Source organism: Bombina bombina, chromosome 8 (genome assembly GCF_027579735.1).
Source record: "Bombina bombina isolate aBomBom1 chromosome 8, aBomBom1.pri, whole genome shotgun sequence".
Lineage (NCBI taxonomy): Eukaryota > Metazoa > Chordata > Amphibia > Anura > Bombinatoridae > Bombina > Bombina bombina.
Genome location: NC_069506.1, coordinates 248,075,530 through 248,095,224, shown reverse-complemented (window position 1 = coordinate 248,095,224; position 19,695 = coordinate 248,075,530). Strand labels below are relative to the sequence as shown.

Sequence of the window (19,695 nt, the reverse complement as noted above, 5' to 3'; positions counted from 1 at the left end):
CAGGCGGACAGACATCGCAAAAAAACAAATCAACCCGATCAAGTACGAATGGGTTGATTGACAACCCCCTGCTGGCGGCCAATTGGCCGCGAATCTGCAGGGGGCGGCATTGCACCAGCAGCTCACAAGAGCTGCTGTTGCAATGCTGAATACGGAGAGCATATTACTCTCCGCATTCAGCGAGGTCTGGCAGACCTGATCCGCACTGCTGGATAAGGTTCGACAGACCCTTGTTAAATAGGCCTCATTGTCTCAATAGGCTGTGCTACAAAACATTAGTTTTAGTACCAATATTTTTTTCTGTGCCATTCTCAGTTATTTTACTCTTAAGTAATATGTGAAGTCATAAATCTAAAGTGAAGTTTTTGTTCTATTACATGTGAAATAAAAAATTATGGATATCAAATAAGTTTGTCAATTGTTACATTGTTCAGAGAAAATTGTGCATTTTCCTTAAAAAAAGTGGAAGAGCGCTACAACTTTGAGCCTTGTCTTTATTGCAGTTGTAAACTGTTTGAGTCTTATGATAAAGCGACATTAAAATGTTCATTTTAAATTAAAGTTTCAATACAGTTTCTATGAAAATAAATATATATCATTTACCTAAATTTATTAAAAATATAATTTTAAGCTTATATTATTATTTGAAAAAATATATAACAATATGCAATAATATTTAAGCATTTGATTGGTATATATATATATATATATATATATATGTGTGTGTGTGTGCAGAAAGTGTGAATATGAGATCTTCATATTTGTTCTCCAAGGTTTTCATACTCCAGATTCCTATTTATATCCATTCTTTTTTCAGGTACTAAAAGATGTTTTTCAAGCTGTGAAAGACAGGTACACTGTTAAGAAAATATTGAAATAAGCTAATGACAGTTTAGTAAACTTTCAGACACTTACAATCTGCTTTATTCCCTTGAAACCTAGCAATAGACTCATATATTTCTGATATTTATATATAAACTCAAAAGAAAAAAAAAACTTTGATACTTCAACCAATACTTCAATCCAATTGCAATCCAAGGGCAAGATTAAATATGCGGTGTCGCCTGCAAAGGCTGGCACCACCGTTTTTTATGTGATTTTTGTATCACATATACAGCACCGCATACGCTGTGAAAATGGAGATATTTAACTCCAATTTCCCTTGCCACACATAGGCATGCACAGCAAGCCTTAAGCTGAATATTTGAGCACTGTAACTCCCGTAACTGCCTGAAAATATTAACTAACACCTAACGCATGTGCAATATCTATCTACCTGTCAACCGCAATCCCCCACCACAATAACTAATAAAGTATACTTTTTTTTTTTATTTATAAATCAACAGCATAACAATGTATATCAGGACAGAGACAAAAACAATAATAAATTACATTAATTTCACATATTCCGTTCGGTTAACAGAGTTTATACATAATAAATTCCTTTTTTCATCTTGACAACATTTCCAAAAAAGAAAAAAAGAAACCTACATTTAAGACATCCTCTTAGTCTCTAAACTTAAAACTATCAGGAGCCACAGGCTCCATTTGATAAATTCTTATGCTGTTGGTTGTTTTATAGAATTTTTCCTAAAACCAAATAAACAAGCACAAAAAAAAAAAAAAAAAAAAAAAAAGGGAAAGGACCCCCACCTCCTCTACTTCTTGTCCTCTCTTTTTAACCGGGAAACTCATTGTTTGCAATTGCTGTTTCAAGGTAAATGGTCCCCCTGAATGGTGCAATTAACTGTCTCTGACTTTCTTCTGGGAAATCTAATATTATATTTTTCCATTTTTTAAAAAACCTAGTTATGTGTATTTCAGAGCTAACAGAAATATCCATCTGTTCTAGTCTAATTTGATTTTGTATTTTTTCTTTGAGTTCTTTCAAGCTAGGAGCTTTATTGGACTTCCAATATTTAAGAATCAGCAATCTACTTGTTATGAATATGCTATTTAATTGACGTACATTCTTATATGGGTATCCTTCCTTAGCAAAGAAAAGGATAAGTTCATCCGATAGTTGTATATTAGTTGAATTAATTCTATTAATCCAAACATTAACCTTATTCCAAAATCTTTTAATTTTAGTACAGTCCCAGAAATAATGATGCAACTCTGCTCTTAACTTCTTACATTTAGGGCAGTGTATTCCCATTGTTGAAATCTAGGGGGGTAGTTATCAACGTGTCAACTTTCCTGCCTTCGCAGGCCCAATACGCCCACCTAAGCTCGCCTACCTTCGCCGCCACGGACCTGAAAAAATTTGCCTAAGTTATCAATAAATCTGTCAAAAAGCTGCGCACCAAGTACGGGGCGATGAGCAGCGGACTGTGAGAGTTATCACTCATCCGATCTCGCTGCTCTTCGGCTTTTTGACAGCTTTCTTGCTAGCATGTCACTAAGCACCCACACTAAACTACACTGTTCTACCCCCTATACCGGCGCCCCTGGAGCCCCCCGCAACTCAATAAAGTTATTAACCCCTAAACCGCCGCTACCTGACCCCACCGCAACTATAATAAATGTATTATCCCCTAAACCGCCGCTCCCAGACACCTACATTATACCTAGTAACCCCTATCCTGCCCCCCCTATACCGCCGCCCTTTATAATAAAGTTATTAACCCCTATCCTGCCGATCCCGCACCTCGTCGCAACTAAATAAATAGTTTAACCCCTAAACCGCCGCTCCCGGACCCTGCCGCAACCGATATTACATTTATTAACCCCTAATCTGCCCCCCCTACACTGTCGCCACCTATAATAAATTTATTAACCCCTATCCTGCCCCCCACTACACCGCCGCCACTGTAATACATTTATTAACCCCTAAACCTAAGTCTAACACTAACACCCCCTTAACTTAAATATTAATTAAATAAATCTAAATAATATTTCTATTATTAACTAAATTAATCCTATTTAAAACTAAATACTTACCTTTAAAATAAACCCTAATATAGCTACAATATAAATAATAATGATATTGTAGCTATCTTAGCATTTATTTTTATTTTACAGGCAACTTTCATTTTTTTTTAACTAGGTACAATAGCTATTAAATAGTTATTAACTATTTAATAGCTACCTAGCTAAAATAAAGATAAATTTACCAGTAAAAAAAAAAACTAACCTAAGTTACAATTACACCTAACACTACACTATCATTAAATAAATTATTCCTATTTAAAACTAAATACTTACCTATAAAATAAACCCTAAGATAGCTACAATGTAATTAATAATTACATTGTAGCTATTTTAGGATTTTTATTTTATTTTACAGGTAACTTTGTATTTATTTTAGCTAGTTAGAATAGTTATTAAATAGTTATTAACTATTTAATAACTACCTAGCTAAAAGAAATACAAAATTACCTGTAAAATAAATCCTAACCTAAGTTACAATTAAAACTAACACTACACTATCATTACATTAATTAAATAAATTAACTACAAATAACTACGATTAAATACAATTACATAAACTAACTAAAGTACAAAAAATAAAAAAAGCTAAGTTACAAAAAATAAAAAAAAATAAGTTACAAACATTTAAAAAATATTACAACAATTTTAAGCTAATTACACCTAATCTAAGCCCCCTAATAAAATAACAAAGCCCCGCAAAATAAAAAAAATCCCTACCGCTCCGGATCTCCTCTTCAGTTCCATAGGTGGCTCAGCTGAGTGAAGACGACTCAAGGTAGGATGATCTTCAGGGGATTAGTGTTAGGTTATTTTAAGGGGGGTTTGGGTGAGATTAGGGGTATGTGGGTGGTGGGTTTTAATGTTGGGGGGGTTGTATTTTTCTTTTACAGGCAAAAGAGCAGTTTTCTTTGGGGCATGCCCCACAAAAGGCCCTTTTAAGGGCTGGTAAGGTAAAAGAGCTTTGAACTTTTTTAATGTAGAATAGGGTAGGGATTTTTTTTTATTTTGGGGGGCTTTGTTATTTTATTAGGGGGCTTAGATTAGGTGTAATTAGCTTAAAATTGTTGTAATATTTTTTAAATGTTTGTAATTTTTTTTTTTTTTTTTTTGTAACTTAGCTTTTTTATTTTTTGTTCTTTAGTTAGTTTATGTAATTGTTTTTAATTGTAGTTATTTGTAGTTAATTTATTTAATTAATGTAATGATAGTGTAGTGTTAGTTTTAATTGTAACTTAGGTTAGGATTTATTTTACAGGTAATTTTGTATTTCTTTTAGCTAGGTAGTTATTAAATAGGTTAATAAATATTTAATAACTATTCTAACTAGCTAAAATAAATACAAAGTTACCTGTAAAATATATATAAATCCTAAAATAGCTACAATGTAATTATTAATTACATTGTAGCTATCTTAGGGTTTATTTTACAGGTAAGTATTTAGTTTTAAATAGGAATAATTTATTAAAGTATAGTGTAGTGTTAGGTGTAATTTTAACTTAGGTTTGTTTTTATTTTACAAGTAAATTTCTCTTTATTTTAGCTAGGTAGCTATTAAATAGTTAATAACTATTTAATAGCTATTGTACCTAGTTAAAATAAATTGAAAGTTGCCTGTAAAATAAAAATAAATCCTAAGATAGCTACAATATAATTATTATTTATATTGTAACTATATTAGAGTTTATTTTAAAGGTAAGTATTTAGTTTTAAATATGATTAATTTAGTTAATAATATAAATTATTTAGATTTATTTAATTAATATTTAAGTTAGGGGGTGTTAGGGTTAGTGTTAGACTTAGGTTTAGGGGTTAATAATTTTATTACAGTGGCGGCGGTGTAGGGGGGGCAGGATAGGGATTAATAAATGTATTATAGGTGTAGGGGGGCAGATTAGGGGTTAATAAGTTTAATATAGGTTGCAGTGGGCTCCGGGAGCGGCGGTTTAGGGGTTAACATATTTATTATAGCTTGCGGTGGGCTCCGGAAGCGGCGTTTTAGGGGGTAATAACTTTATTTAGTTGCGGCGGTGTAGGGGGGGACAGCTTAGGGGTGTTTAGACTCGGGGTACATGTTAGGGTGTTAGGTGTAGACAGCTCCCATAGAAATCAATGGGATGTCGGGCAGCAGCAAACTTGTACTTTCGCTATGGTCAGACTCCCATTGATTCCTATGGGATCCGCCGCCTCCAGGGCGGCGGATTGAAAACCAGGTACGCTGGGCCGGAAAAGTGCTGAGCGTACCTGCTAGTTTTTTGATAACTAGCAAAAGTAGTCAGATTGTGCCGCACTTGTGTGCGGAACATCTGTAGTGACGTAAGAATCGATCTGTGTCGGACTGAGTCCGGCAGATCGAAGCTTGCGTCACAAAATTCTACTTTTGCCAGTATCTAAGGCTTGATAACTAAGGCGAATCAGCCTCGCCACAAATACGCTGTGGAATTCCAGAGTATTTGAGGTTGATGGCTTGATAACTACCCCCCCTAGCCTTTACAGCCGAGGTAATATATGTTTTATTGATTAGTTTTGTATGAGATTCTCTCAAGAAAGTGGATATTGTTGCTTCATCTAGTGCCTTGAAGCTTTCCTGAATTCTTTCCGGAGAGATTTGCCAATTGTTAGCTAAAATATGTAAATTTCTTCCACCCAACGAAGAAATAACTATCTTGTAAAATAAAGATATTGCATATTTCCCTGAATTAAATAATTTTAATGCCGGTTCTATAGTAACCCATGATCCTTCTATCTGGGTGTTATCTAATAGTATTTGCAGATAGTGACGTGCTTGTAGATATGCATAAAATTCACAGTTCGATAGTCCAAACTCCTGTTTTAATATATTAAAAGTTTTACAACTCCTCGTGTCTTTATCTATCAATTGGTATACATTTTTAAGCCATTTTAGGGACCAATTATTAAAAATTTTAGAGTTTAATGCTGGGATGAAGCAAGGATTGCCTACCAAAGTAGATATTGTGAATATGTACAGTCAAAATCCAGCACTTTAACTAGCTTATTCCATGCTATTATCACATTATGTATTATTTTTAGTTGTTTTATTTTTATAGGAAGTTTATCAGCATGGAGATGGAGTAAAGCTATAGGAGAATAAGGGTAGCAAAAAAATTCTCAAACCTTCTTTGAATAAAGATAATAAACTACAAACTAAACTTCTAAAAAAAATTAAAAATCTGTTACATCTAAAAGATATTTGGCGCATACAAAAACCTGATCTAAAGAAATTTACCTGTGCATCTGATTCTCACCAAACGATGTCACGTATAGATTTTTTTTTAATAGATGGAAAATTAATGACTTATGACATGCATTCAATCGTAATTTCAGACCATGCACTTATTACTTTAAATATCCAACTCAAGCCCCCACAAGAAAGGAACTTTAATAGATTTGTTTTCCCAAAATATCTTGTGGACAATGTACAATTCAAAACATGTCTTAAAAGAAAATGTCCATATTAATTCCACACCAGGGATTAGCACAGAAATATTATGGGAAAGTTTTAAAGCAGTCATAAGGGGGGAAATCAAATCCTACCTAGACAGGTAGGCTTATAAATAATAAACAAAAATAAACAATTTTATATATAAATATTTTAAAGAAGTATATACAGCAACAGAAATAAATGTTGAAACTAGAAATAAAAATTGGGAAAAAATCCAGGTCCCTATACTAGATAAAGACACGCTTGACGAGCTGAATGCCCCGATTTCCAAAACTGAGGTGGTAAATGCTATTAGAAATGCTGCCCCAAATAAAGCGGCTGGCCCTGATCAGATCCCGATTGAACTGTATAAAATTTTAATAGATGATATAGCCGACTCCCTGGTAGCTTTATTTAATCAATATTTCTTAAAAAAACTAACCTGCTCGCAATATTTTACAGCATCATTAATAACTTTAATTTTGAAAAAAATAAAAAACAAGAAGATATTGCCTCTTATAGGTCAATTTCACTATTAAACAATGACTATAAATTATTAATGTATATTATAGCAACAAGATTAAAAACGTTTATGGGACCACTTATATATAAAGACCAAGTAGGTTTTATGCTAGGTAGAAATTCTACGTACAATCTACGCAAGCTGCAGCTAATAATTAATAATACACAAAAACAAACTTACAACAGAAAGAACAACAGCAGAATCTATACAGTTACAGCTATTATATCAATAGATGAGGAGAAGGCCTTCGACTCCATAACTTGGGACCATCTGTTTACTGCGTTAAGTAAGTTTGGAGTTAAAGGACCTTTTCTACAGTCAATCTCTCAAATATATAAGACCTCTTCTGCCTCTATTATTGTAAATGATATTCATTCAGAATCTTTCCCCCTTTAAAGGGGATCTAGACAAGGCTGTCCACATTCCCCATATTTATTTAACCTAGCACTTGAGCCTTTGGCGATCCTGCTAAGAAAAGAACTAGACGGGATAAATGTAGGCAACAAGAAAATAACAACACTTCTTTATGCAGATGACTTATTTGTCTTATTATCTGATGCCAAGAAAAATATTCCACTATTATCCCAGATCTTACAAGATTTGGTAGCTTTACAGGTTATAAGACAAATACGCAGAAAACTGAAATCTTCTGGTTAGTTAAAAGTAAAGACTCTCTACAGATTACTCCTTTTAAACAGACAAAAGATACATTTACTTATCTTGGAATTAAATTTCCTAAAAATATAGAAGAATGGTATGACCTTAATTACCCACCCGTCTTCCTAAAAATCAAACATGATATGGAAAAATGGGCGAAATTTAAACTATCCCTAACGGGCAAAGTCAATTTAATAAAAATTTTATTATTCTCGAAACTTCTATATCTCATGCAAAACCTTCCAATCTTTATTAAGAAAAAAGTCTTAATCATATATAAACAAATGGTGACTCAATTCTTATGTGGAGGAAACAGAAGAGCGATCTCTTTTAAAAAATTGTCTTTCGATAGAATAAATGGTGGACTTGCAATGCCAGACATTGAGACGTATAATCTAATATGTATCGTAAAATTGCATTGGACTGGATAGTAAGAGCAAATTATTATACTGCAATAGAACTAGAGGAATGTTTTTTTACTAATAAAGTATACTAACCCCTAATCCATCACCCACATTGAAAATAATAATTAAAGTTTTAACCCCTAAACTGACACCCCCCAACAACGTAATATGCCTAATTAAACTATTAACTTCTACTCCGCCATTCACACACATCGCAAACTACCTAATAAAAGTATTAACCCCTAAATCTGCCAACCCCAACATCGCAAACTACCTAATAAAACTATTAACCCCAATCTGCCAAACCCACACAACGCAATAATGCTAATAAATCTATTAAACCCTAAACCGCCAAACCCCATAATGCAAATAACTAATCACTAAACCCCCTAGCCTAACACCCCCTAAATTAACCCCATTACATAAATTAAAATAATACTGAATAATAATTAAAATAAAAAAACTAACATCACTTTAAAAAATAAAAATCTAAGTTTAAATTAAGCTAAAATTACAGAAAATAAAAAAGTCTAACCTTACATAAATAATAAACAAAATTATCAAAAATAAAAAAATTATACAGTACCTAATCCCTATGAAAATAAAAGAGCCCCCCCAAAATAAAAACACCCAATAATCTAATACTTAACAACCAATAGCCCTTAAAAGGGCCTTTTGTAGGGCATTACCCTAAGTTAAACAGCTATTTTCCTTAAAAAAAAATACTAAGTCCACCCAGTAAAACCCCCACCCATCAAACCCCCAAAATAATAAAACCTATAACTAAAAAATCCTAATTATATATATATATATATATATATATATATATATACATATATATACACATCTTTTACAACTTTTACAAAAAACAGTGCCAGTCCAGGTGGGTGTTCAAACCCCCAGGGATAAGGGTTCCCAGGTTGAAGATCCACCTGGACTCGCACTTTAGTAACATTCTGGCTCTGTCACCCCCTCTGGCTGGGGGGGATGTGATCTATAATCAAATACCTTAAATCCGTTGCGGTATGGCCAGCCATCGCAAAATGGCGGGCCACCGGCTGTTCAGAACCGTTTTTTGTTATCGCAGCTCTAATTGCAGTGCGATGTTTGTCCATCCACGGGAGGAGGTCATCCACTGTCTTACCGACATAGAATAACCCACATGGACAGTGTAATAAGTACACTATAAATGTCGTAGTGCAGGTTACCCTATGCCGGATAAAAAACTTACGGTTGGTACCTGGATGGGTAAAAAATGTTGTAGTTAATAAGCTATTGCAAGTTGTGCAGCCTGCACATCTGTAACAACCAGGTTTTACTGATTGTAACCAAATAGTCTTTTTGTAACACTGTACTGGATCCACTTTTACTAGACAGTCTCAAATCGATCTAGATCTCCTAAAACCCACTCTTGGGTGTTTCATTCCTCTGAAGGGCAGATTCTTATCTGTTTCGATAATGTGCCAGTTATTTTTGATCAATTTTAGTAGACCTCCATTGTCCCTTGTATATGCTGTAGAGAAGATCATTCTTTCATCCTCTTTGGGTTTATCATATTTCTGCAAAGCCGTATCCTGGGTCATATTCACAAACATCTTGAAATGTGGTTGAATGTATCTTATACCCTTGTTTTGAGGGTATAATAAAAGAAAAGGTATATGGCTGTTTTTATTTCATGTAGTCTGAAGACGGGGTTGACAGCCCCGAAACGTCACTTATTTGATTAAATTTATTACCCAAAAAGACCCGGTGAGTGCTTCCTTGTATACGACTCTCTCTCTCTCTCTTTCTCTCTCTCTCTTTATTATTGTTTTTTTAAGGGGTAATAGGAAATTATATTTTCTTTTTTTTAGTACATCTTTGTAAAATTTTGTAAAAACCAGCAATGGTATGGTATGTAATTGGGGGGGGAGGTGCAAAATTTGTCCTCGTCTCTGCGGCCAAAAATCCTAGCACCGGCCCTGCTTTTAAGATTGGCCAAAATCCCTAATCTAAAAAAAAAAAAAAAGCCTAACTCTAACCCCCAGATAGGTACTCACGGTTCCTGAAGTCCGGTGGAGAAAGTCCTGTTCCAGGCGGTGAAGTCTTCTTCAAATCGTCCGACATCTACTTCCAAGCAGGGAGCTCTTCTTTCTTCATCCAGGACCAATCCGGCATGGAACGGAAGATGACCATGGACCAGGACCGGCAACCGCGGAGCCATGGAGCATGGAGGATCCTCTTCATATGATCTCTGCCGTACACTGACTATTGAATGCAAGGTACGCGATTAAAAATGGCGTCCCATGCATTCCTATTGGCTGATTTGATTCTTCAAATTCAAATCAGCCAATAGGATAAGAGCTACTGAAATCCTATTGGCTGTTCAAATCAGCCACATAGATTGACACAATTAGTTATGGATATCCTATTAGATATTTCTACACAAGTATCCACTTGCAATATTGAGTAAAATTAGTTTATATCATGATAGGTTAAGTCCAGAGTTAGACCCAAATGCTAAAATGAAGTTAGAATAACACTCTAGCACTGTGAGTATATTCCCAGACCTGACCCTGCGACAGCTGCAATAGTATACTCACAGAAATAAACTGGAAGATGATACAGCAGGATCAGGGGAAGAACTTCGGGTAGATAAGGGTTAACCAAAAGAGTAATCCATCAAGCAATAACCGGCAACATGGAATCAGGCAGGCAGGGGTTAACCAGAAGGGTTTGTCAAACAAGCAAAGTTCCAGCAGCGTGTAATCAAGCAGTTTGGGGTTAAACAGTAGAATGGTCAAACAAGCAAAGTCCAGCAACATGTAATCAGGCGGTTTGGGGTTAAACAGTAGAATGGTATAGCAAGCAAAGTTCCAGCAGCGTGTAATCAGGCAGTTTGGGGTTAAACAGTAGAATGGTCAAACAAGCAAAGTCCAGCAATGTGTAATCAGGCAGTTTGGGATTAAACAGTAGAATGGTCTAGCAAGCAAAGTCCCAGCAGCATGTAATCAGGTAGTTTAGGGTTAAACAGTAGAATAGTCAAACAATCCAAGTTCCAGCAGTGTGTAATCAGGTAGTTTAGGGTTAAACAGTAGAATAGTCAAACAATCCAAGTTCCAGCAGCGTGTAATCAGGCAGTTTGGGGTTAACAGTAGAAATGTTCAAAACAAGCAATAGTCCAGATAACAGGAATCAGGCAGGAAGGGATTATGAATCAAACAAGCCAGCAATTCCGATTCAAAATAAGTCATCCAAAAGTTACTTACAAGCAGGAACAGAACAAACAGGCCCCGAGGTGAGGAGACGCCGGAATAAGAAGGCCCTCTGACGTCAGCTGAAGCGGCCGAGGAGAACAAGGTTGCTAAGCAACCAAGGAAGCGCTACCGCGCTGTACAGAAGGAAGCGATCAGCAGCTGAGCGATCGCGACAGTGCCCCCTCCTCAAGGACCCCTCCGGGGAACACGAACAGGTTTAGAGGGATTCTGAGTGTGGAACTGTTTGATCAAAGCAGAAGCACGAACATTAGAAGCAGGTTCCCAAGAATGTTCAGTGATGGGATATCCCTTCCAGTGGACCAAATAATACAGACGGGTACCCCGTAATCTGGAATCAAGAATATGACTGATCTCAAATTCTGAAGTACCATCCACAAGGAACGGAGAGGGAACTTTACATTTGGTGGAAAACCGGTTAGAGACTGCCGGTTTAAGAAGAGATACGTGAAAGACAGGGTGAATCTTCAAGTTGTCTGGTAAAGCTACCCTGTAGGCAGTAGAATAAACCTTGGCAACAATCCTGAATGGACCAATGTATTTGGGACCCAATTTAGCACAAGGTTGTTTGAGTCGAATGAATCGGGTGGAAATCCAAACCTTGTCTCCAGTCCGAAAAGAGGGTGCCTTCCGGCGTCTGCGATCAGCAAATCTTTTATACTTTTGAGAAGAGAGAAGAAGAATTTCCTGAACCTTCTTCCAGTGTTTACAAAGATTTCTCACTGTACGATCTGCTCCAGGAACTCCAGAACCTCCCGAAGACATAGGAAAAGTTCTAGGCGCAAATCCATAGGCTGCCTTAAAAGGGGAAGTCTGTAAAGAAGAATTGAATCGGGAATTGTAAGCAAGTTCAGCTAAAGGAAGAAGTTGAGACCAATTGGAGTGCTGATGATTAACATAGTGCCTGAGATAGGATTCAAGAGATTGATTTACCCGCTCAGTTTGACCGTTGGACTGAGGATGATGAGCAGTAGAAAGAGATATGGTAACTCCAAACTGTTTGCACAGAGATTTCCAAAATCTTGAGACAAATTGAACTCCATGATCAGAAACAATGTCCAAAGGAAAACCATGTAATCTGGTGATATGAAGAATAAACAATTCAGCAAGTTTCTGGGCCGATGGTAATCCAGGTAATGGAACAAAATGAGCTGCTTTGGAAAACCTGTCTACCACAACCCATATGGTCTTGTTTCCGGCAGAATTGGGAAGATCTGTAATAAAGTCCATGGAAACATGAGACCAGGGATAATACGGAACAGGTAAAGGTTGTAAGAGTCCAAGAGGTAAAGATGAAGACTGTTTATTAGAGGTACAAGAATGACAAGCTACAACATAATCCTTGACATCTTTCCCCATGGAAGGCCACCAGACATGTTGTTTGAGTCTCCACAAAGTATTACACACTCCTGGATGTCCAGATAGAACATTATCGTGAGCCCAACGAAGAAGTTTTAGACGGAATTCAGTAGGTACAAATAAGATTCCAGGAGGTATGTTAAAGGATGAAGGAACGGAAGCTTGAACAGACCGTAATGCTTGGAAAAGAAATGTAGACAACTGAGCTAGAACTTTAGCAGGGCGGAGAATGGGTTCAGAATCCAAAGATGTAGAATCAGAAGCTAGAAATTGTCTAGATAAAGCGTCTGCTTTCGTATTCTTAGAACCAGGAATATAAGAGAGGACAAAATTAAATCTGGAGAAGAACAAAGCCCATCGGGCTTGACGTGAGTTGAGGCGTTTGGCAGTATGAAGATACAGAAGATTTTTATGATCTGTGAGAATAAGAAATGGTTGAACCGTGCCTTCAAGCAGATGTCTCCATTCTTCCAAAGCCATTTTAATAGCATGTCTCCATTCTTCCAAAGCCATTTTAATAGCTAACAATTCCTTGTTACCGACATCATAATTCAGTTCAGAAGTATTGAACTTCTTGGAGAAAAATCCCACAGGAAGGATCTTGCTAGCAACAGGATTTCGTTGAGATAGTACTGCCCCAGCAGCAATCAGAGAAGCATCCACTTCAAGGATGAATTGGAGACTCGGAACAGGATGGCAAAGAATGGGAGCAGAAGTAAATGCAGACTTCAGAGATTCAAATGCCTGTAAGGCTTTATCAGACCAATGTTTGCAATCCTGACCCTTCTTAGTAAGAGCAGTAAGGGGTGCCGAGATGTTAGCAAAGTCTTTTATGAACTTACAATAGTAATTGGCAAACCCCAGGAACCTTTGAAGAGATTTTAAGGAAGTAGGTCTAGGCCAGTCTATAATTGCCGACAGTTTGTCAGAATCCATCTTGAATCCAGACGGGGAAATAATGTAACCCAGGAAATGAATAGATTCTTGATGAAAAGAGCACTTTTCAAGCTTGGCAAAGAGAGAATTTTCACGTAATCTCTGGAGTACTAATGTAACATGATGAACGTAGTCCTGTAAATTCCGGGAATAAATCAAAATATCATCAAGATAGATAATAACGAATTGATTAAGATAGTCTCTGAATATTTCATTAACAAAATGTTGAAAAACTGCAGGGGCGTTGCATAACCCAAAAGGCATAACTAAATATTCATAATGCCCAAACCTAGTATTGAAGGCAGTTTTCCACTCGTCCCCTTTACGAATTCTGACCAAATTATATGCCCCACGAAGGTCCAATTTGGTAAAGATGGAAGCACCCTGGAGACGGTCAAATAATTCGGGAATGAGAGGAAGTGGATAACAATTCTTGATTGTTATTTGATTTAGAGCTCGATAGTCAATGCAAGGACGAAGGCCTCCATCTTTCTTTTCCACAAAGAAAAAACCTGCTCCTACTGGAGAAGAAGAAGGGCGGATAAAACCTCAGGCCAAATTATCCTTGATATACTCCTCAAGTGAAAAATTTTCTTGATGAGAAAGTGGGTATGTTTTACCCTTAGGTAGAGGAGCTCCTGGTAATAGGTCAATGGGACAATCAAAGGTCCGGTGTGGAGGTAATACTTCAGCATCCTTTTTAGAAAAGACATTACAGAAAGAATGATAATGTCCAGGCAAGGAATCAGGAATGTCCAAAGCTGCCACAACTGTATTAGAAGTTTTGGGAGTACTTTGAAGACACTGTTTGAAACAAGAAGATCCCCAAGCAACAAGCTCTCCTTTAGACCATGAAAAAACTGGGTCATGTAATTGAAGCCACGGGAGTCCCAAAATGAGAGGAAACTGTGGGGAAGAGATTATGTCAAAACAAATGGTTTCGGAATGAAGTACTCCTACAGACATGAGAAGTGGTATCGTAGAATATTGAATGAAACCAGAACCTAAGGGTTGACCACTGACAGTAGTGACCTTGATTACTTGGCTCTTGGAAAGCAAAGGAATATGAAAAGCATTAACAAAGTCCGAATCCATAAACATTCCGGCAGCTCCGGAATCGATGAGTGCTTGAGCCTGAAATTTGATGTTGCCAAAACGAACAGTGACTGGAACAAATAGCTTGGGATTGAGGGTAGAAAAAGATCTTTGGCTTAACTCAGTCCCTCTTTCTGGAGTTAAGCCCTGGCTTTTACTGGACGAGTTGGACAATCTTTTAACATATGCCCCTTAATACCACAGTAAAGACATAGTCTCAGATTACGCCTTCTGAGACGTTCAGCTTCGGATAATTTAATTGCACCAACCTCCATGGGTTCACTTGACTCAGAGATAGAAGTATTAGGAGTAGGAAGGTTTGGTGAACGAGGCATAGGACGGAAAGAAGATCTGATAAAGGATCTTCTGTTACGGTCACGTTCATGGAGACGCTCAGAGTAACGAGCATCTAGCTTGATACATAAGTTGATTAGTTCTTCTAGAGAATCAGGAAGATCCCTATAAACCAATTCATCTTTCAAACTATCACAAAGACCTTTACGAAACGCTGCACGTAAGGCCCCATGATTCCACATAGTTTCAGCAGCTAAAGTCCGGAATTCTATAGCGTATTGTGCTACAGAAAGAGATCCCTGTCTTAGATCTAAAAGTCCTGCTTCAGCAGCCGCTGATCTACCAGGTTTATCAAACACAGAAGAAAATATGGAAACAAAAGTGTCAATATCATGGAGCAAAGGATCATCCTTTTCCAACAGTGGAGAAACCCAAGCCAAGGCTTTACCCTTCATAAGAGAAATTAAAAAGGTGATCTTGGAGGAAGAGGAAACAAACATCTGAGGATTATTTCTGAAGTGAAGGTGGCACTGATTTAGAAATCCTCGACAGTCTTCAGGATTGCCGTCATATTTATCTGGTAGTGGAATTCTGGGAATAAACTGTTCTGCAGGTTGTGGCGGATTAAATGCAGGGTTAGAACTGGCCGCAGGAACAACAGGTGTTGCAGAAACTTGAGAAGGAGAGAGATTATGCAAAAGAGCAGTAATTTGATCCAATTTAGAATCCAGGGATTGCAGGTGTGCAGAGTGGGTTCCAAGAAGCTGTCCCTGTAGAGCCACAGCTCTGGATAACTCACCAGGGTCCATTTTATGGCCTGTTTGTAATGTCAGGATAGGTTAAGTCCAGAGTTAGACCCAAATGCTAAAATGAAGTTAGAATAACACTCTAGCACTGTGAGTATATTCCCGGACCTGACCCTGCGACAGCTGCAATAGTATACTCACAGAAATAAACTGGAAGATAATACAGCAGGGTCAGGGGAAGAACTTCGGGTAGATAAGGGTTAACCAAAAGAGTAATCCATCAAGCAATAACCGGCAACATGGAATCAGGCAAGCAGGGGTTAACCACAAGGGTTTGTCAAACAAGCAAAGTTCCAGCAGCGTGTAATCAAGCAGTTTGGGGTTAAACAGTAGAATGGTCAAACAAGCAAAGTCCAGCAACGTGTAATCATGCGGTTTGGGGTTAAACAGTAGAATGGTCTAGCAAGCAAAGTTCCAGCAGCGTGTAATCAGGCAGTTTGGGGTTAAACAGTAGAATGGTCAAACAAGCAAAGTCCAGCAACATGTAATCAGGCAGTTTGGGGTTAAACAGTAGAATGGTCAAACAAGCAAAGTCCAGCAACGTGTAATCAGGCAGTTTGGGATTAAACAGTAGAATGGTCTAGCAAGCAAAGTCCCAGCAGCGTGTAATCAGGTAGTTTAGGGTTAAACAGTAGAATAGTCAAACAATCCAAGTTCCAGCAGTGTGTAATCAGGTAGTTTAGGGTTAAATAGTAGAATAGTCAAACAATCCAAGTTCCAGCAGCGTGTAATCAGGCAGTTTGGGGTTAACAGTAGAAATGTTCAAAACAAGCAATAGTCCAGATAACAGGAATCAGGCAGGAAGGGATTATGAATCAAACAAGCCAGCAATTCCGATTCAAAATAAGTAATCCAAAAGTTACTTACAAGCAGGAACAGAACAAACAGGCCCCGAGGTGAGGAGACGCCAGAATAAGAAGGCCCTCTGACATCAGCAGAAGGGGCCGAGGAGAACAAGGTTGCTAAGCAACCAAGGAAGCGCTACCGCGCTGTACAGAAGGAAGCGATCAGCAGCTGAGCGATCGCGACAGTTTAGTTATTTTGATTCACATTTTTTATGATGTATTATGAAATTGGGACATATTGCACACTCCCTTATGATACTTTGTGTCAAGGATATTACTATCCTGGTAGTGATTATACCTTCAGCATAGTTCATTTGTGAGTTGGACGATTATAAATTAAATAGCAAGATATTTGTGAATAATTCCCTCCAGGAAGGGTGTTATAACCTTGAGTACATGTAGGTATAAGTGTTTTTTATACATTAATAGCACTATTAATATACATTTCTTTGGGTGAAATTACTCACTTAGACTCATGATGTTATATTATTATTTGGTTAATATAGACATATTTGCCTTTATTTTTATTTCTAAATATGAAGATTCAATTGTTCACTTGAATGGAAATATAATTTGTAATTATTTATTTTAAAAAGAAAAAGGGAAAAGCCCATCTATATTCTGTAATCAAAAATAGATAGTTAGGATTTGAGACTATAAATCACCTCACGATAGTAATAAAAAATGATATATAGTTGAACACACGTTATAGCTAATGTGATATTGGATTGCATGTCCCTTTAAGAAAGATACTCAAATAACGCCTTTAATAACTGGGACATTCAAAAGTATTTTCTGTATTAAGTTGAATTCTGTGTTTTTATAGACACTCTATGGAGGAACATTCACGGCATATGATTAGCCCATTCACCCGCTAATGATTAGGTAATATATTGCGAATGAATGATAATTTTTATGTAAATATTGACACACTAAAAATCTCTTTAGCTGAGATGTCTGTCATTGGGACACACAGATCTAACATTGCTCTAACGGTAATATTTTTTGTCATATCTGTTTTATTTCTTTGTAACATTTATTTACGATGTATATGTATGCCAATCATCATGGCAAATTAGCCTAGTTTATACTAAAAAGGCAAAATGTTACCAGTTACTAGTTGTCTTTTACAAATTTAGAGCTAGATTATGAGTGGAGCGGTAATTACCACTCCTGCCCGCACGCTAACTCCGCTTGACTTCTACTCTTTGCGTGCATCAGGTTGTGCACGTATTACAAGTTGAAAGTAAATATTTTTTGCTTTTGTGCTAACCCAATGTCATGACCTTGTTTATCTACTCTCTCACTGACACCTTAAAGTAACCCACTACACTATTAAACTACACTATTAACCCCTAAACCACCACACTTCCACAAACTTCTAAACACCCTAACCTATTCCATCAGCCAATCAGAATCAAGTTCAATCCGATTGGCTGATCCAATCAGCCAATCGGATTGAACATGATTCTGATTGGCTGATTCCATCAGCCAATCAGAATATTCCTACCTTAATTCCGATTGGCTGATAGAATCCTATCAGCCAATCGGAATTCGAGGGATGCCATCTTGGATGACGTCATTTAAAGGAACCGTCATTCGTCGTTCAGTCGTCGGCCAGGATGGATGTTCCGCGTCGGAGGTCTTCAGGATCCTGCCGCTCCGCTCCGGATGGATGACGATAGAAGATCCCGCTTGGATGAAGACTTCAATCGGATGGAAGACCTCTTCTGCCCCGCTTGGATGAAGACTTCTACCGGATGGAGGACCTCTTCTTGCTCCGCTTGGATGAAGAATTTGGCTCGGCTGGGTGAAGACGACTCAAGGTAGGGAGATCTTCAGGGGCTTAGTGTTAGGTTTATTTAAAGGGGGTTTGGGTTAGATTAGGGGTATGTGGGTGGTGGGTTGTAATGTTGGGGGGGGGGGTATTGTATGTTTTTTTTTTAAAGGCAAAAGAGCTGAACTTCTTGGGGCATGCCCCGCAAAGGGCCCTGTTCAGGGCTGGTAAGGTAAAAGAGCTTTGAACTTTAGTAATCTAGAATAGGGTAGGGCATTTTTTTTATTTTGGGGGGCTTTGTTATTTTATTAGGGGGCTTAGAGTAGGTGTAATTAGTTTAAAATTGTTGTAATATTTTTCTTATGTTTGTAAATATTTTTTTATTTTTTGTGACTTAGTTCTTTTTTATTTTTTGTACTTTAGTTAGTTTATTTCATTGTAGTTATTTGTAGGTATTGTATTTAATTAATTTATTGATAGTGTAGTGTTAGGTTTAATTGTAGGTAATTGTAGGTATTTTATTTAATTAATTTATTGATAGTGTAGAGTTAGGTTTAATTGTAACTTAGGTTAGGATTTATTTTACAGGTAAACTTGTAATTATTTTAACTATTTTAGCTATTAAATAGTTCTTAACAATTTAATAGCTATTGTACCTGGTTAAAATAAATACAAAGTTACCTGTAAAATAAATATTAATCCTAAAATAGCTATAATATAATTATAATTTATATTGTAGCTATATTAGGATTTATTTTACAGGTAAGTATTTAGCTTTAAATAGGAATAATTTATTTAATAAGAGTTAATTAATTTCGTTAGATTAAAATTATATTTAATTTAGGGGGTGTTAGTGTTAGACTTAGCTTTAGGGGTTAATACATTTATTAGAATAGCGGTGAGCTCCAGTCGGCAGATTAGGGGTTAATGTTTGAAGTTAGGTGTCGGCGATGTTAGGGAGGGCAGATTAGGGGTTAATACTATTTATTATAGGGTTAGTGAGGCGGATTAGGGGTTAATAACTTTATAATAATAGCGGTGCGGTCCGCTCGGCAGATTAGGGGTTAATAAGTGTAGGCAGGTGGAGGCGACGTTGAGGGGGGCAGATTAGGGGTTAATAAATATAATATAGGGGTCGGCGGTGTTAGGGGCAGCAGATTAGGGGTACATAAGTATAACGTAGGTGGCGGCGCTTTGCGGTCGGCAGATTAGGGGTTAATTATTGTAGGTAGCTGGCTGCGACGTTGTGGGGGGGCAGGTTAGGGGTTAATAAATATAATATAGGGGTCGGCGGTGTTAGGATCAGCAGATTAGGGGTACATAAGTATAACGTAGGTGGCGGTCGGCAGATTAGGGGTTAATAAAATTTAAT

The 19,695-nt window shown here is 37.0% G+C and overlaps 1 protein-coding gene across 2 annotated transcripts in view; it reads right to left on the bottom strand.

Annotated features, from left to right (window-relative positions):
- Nucleotides 1–721: 721 nt before the first annotated feature.
- LOC128638161 (uncharacterized) overlaps nt 722–19,695 on the bottom strand; it is a 48,834-nt gene continuing 29,860 nt past the window's right edge. For both annotated transcript variants that reach the window (XM_053690024.1, XM_053690025.1), the window contains exon 6: nt 722–839. In XM_053690024.1, the coding sequence (XP_053545999.1) occupies nt 756–839 (84 nt within the window). In that variant the 3' untranslated portion in view covers nt 722–755. The remainder of the gene's footprint in view (nt 840–19,695) is intronic.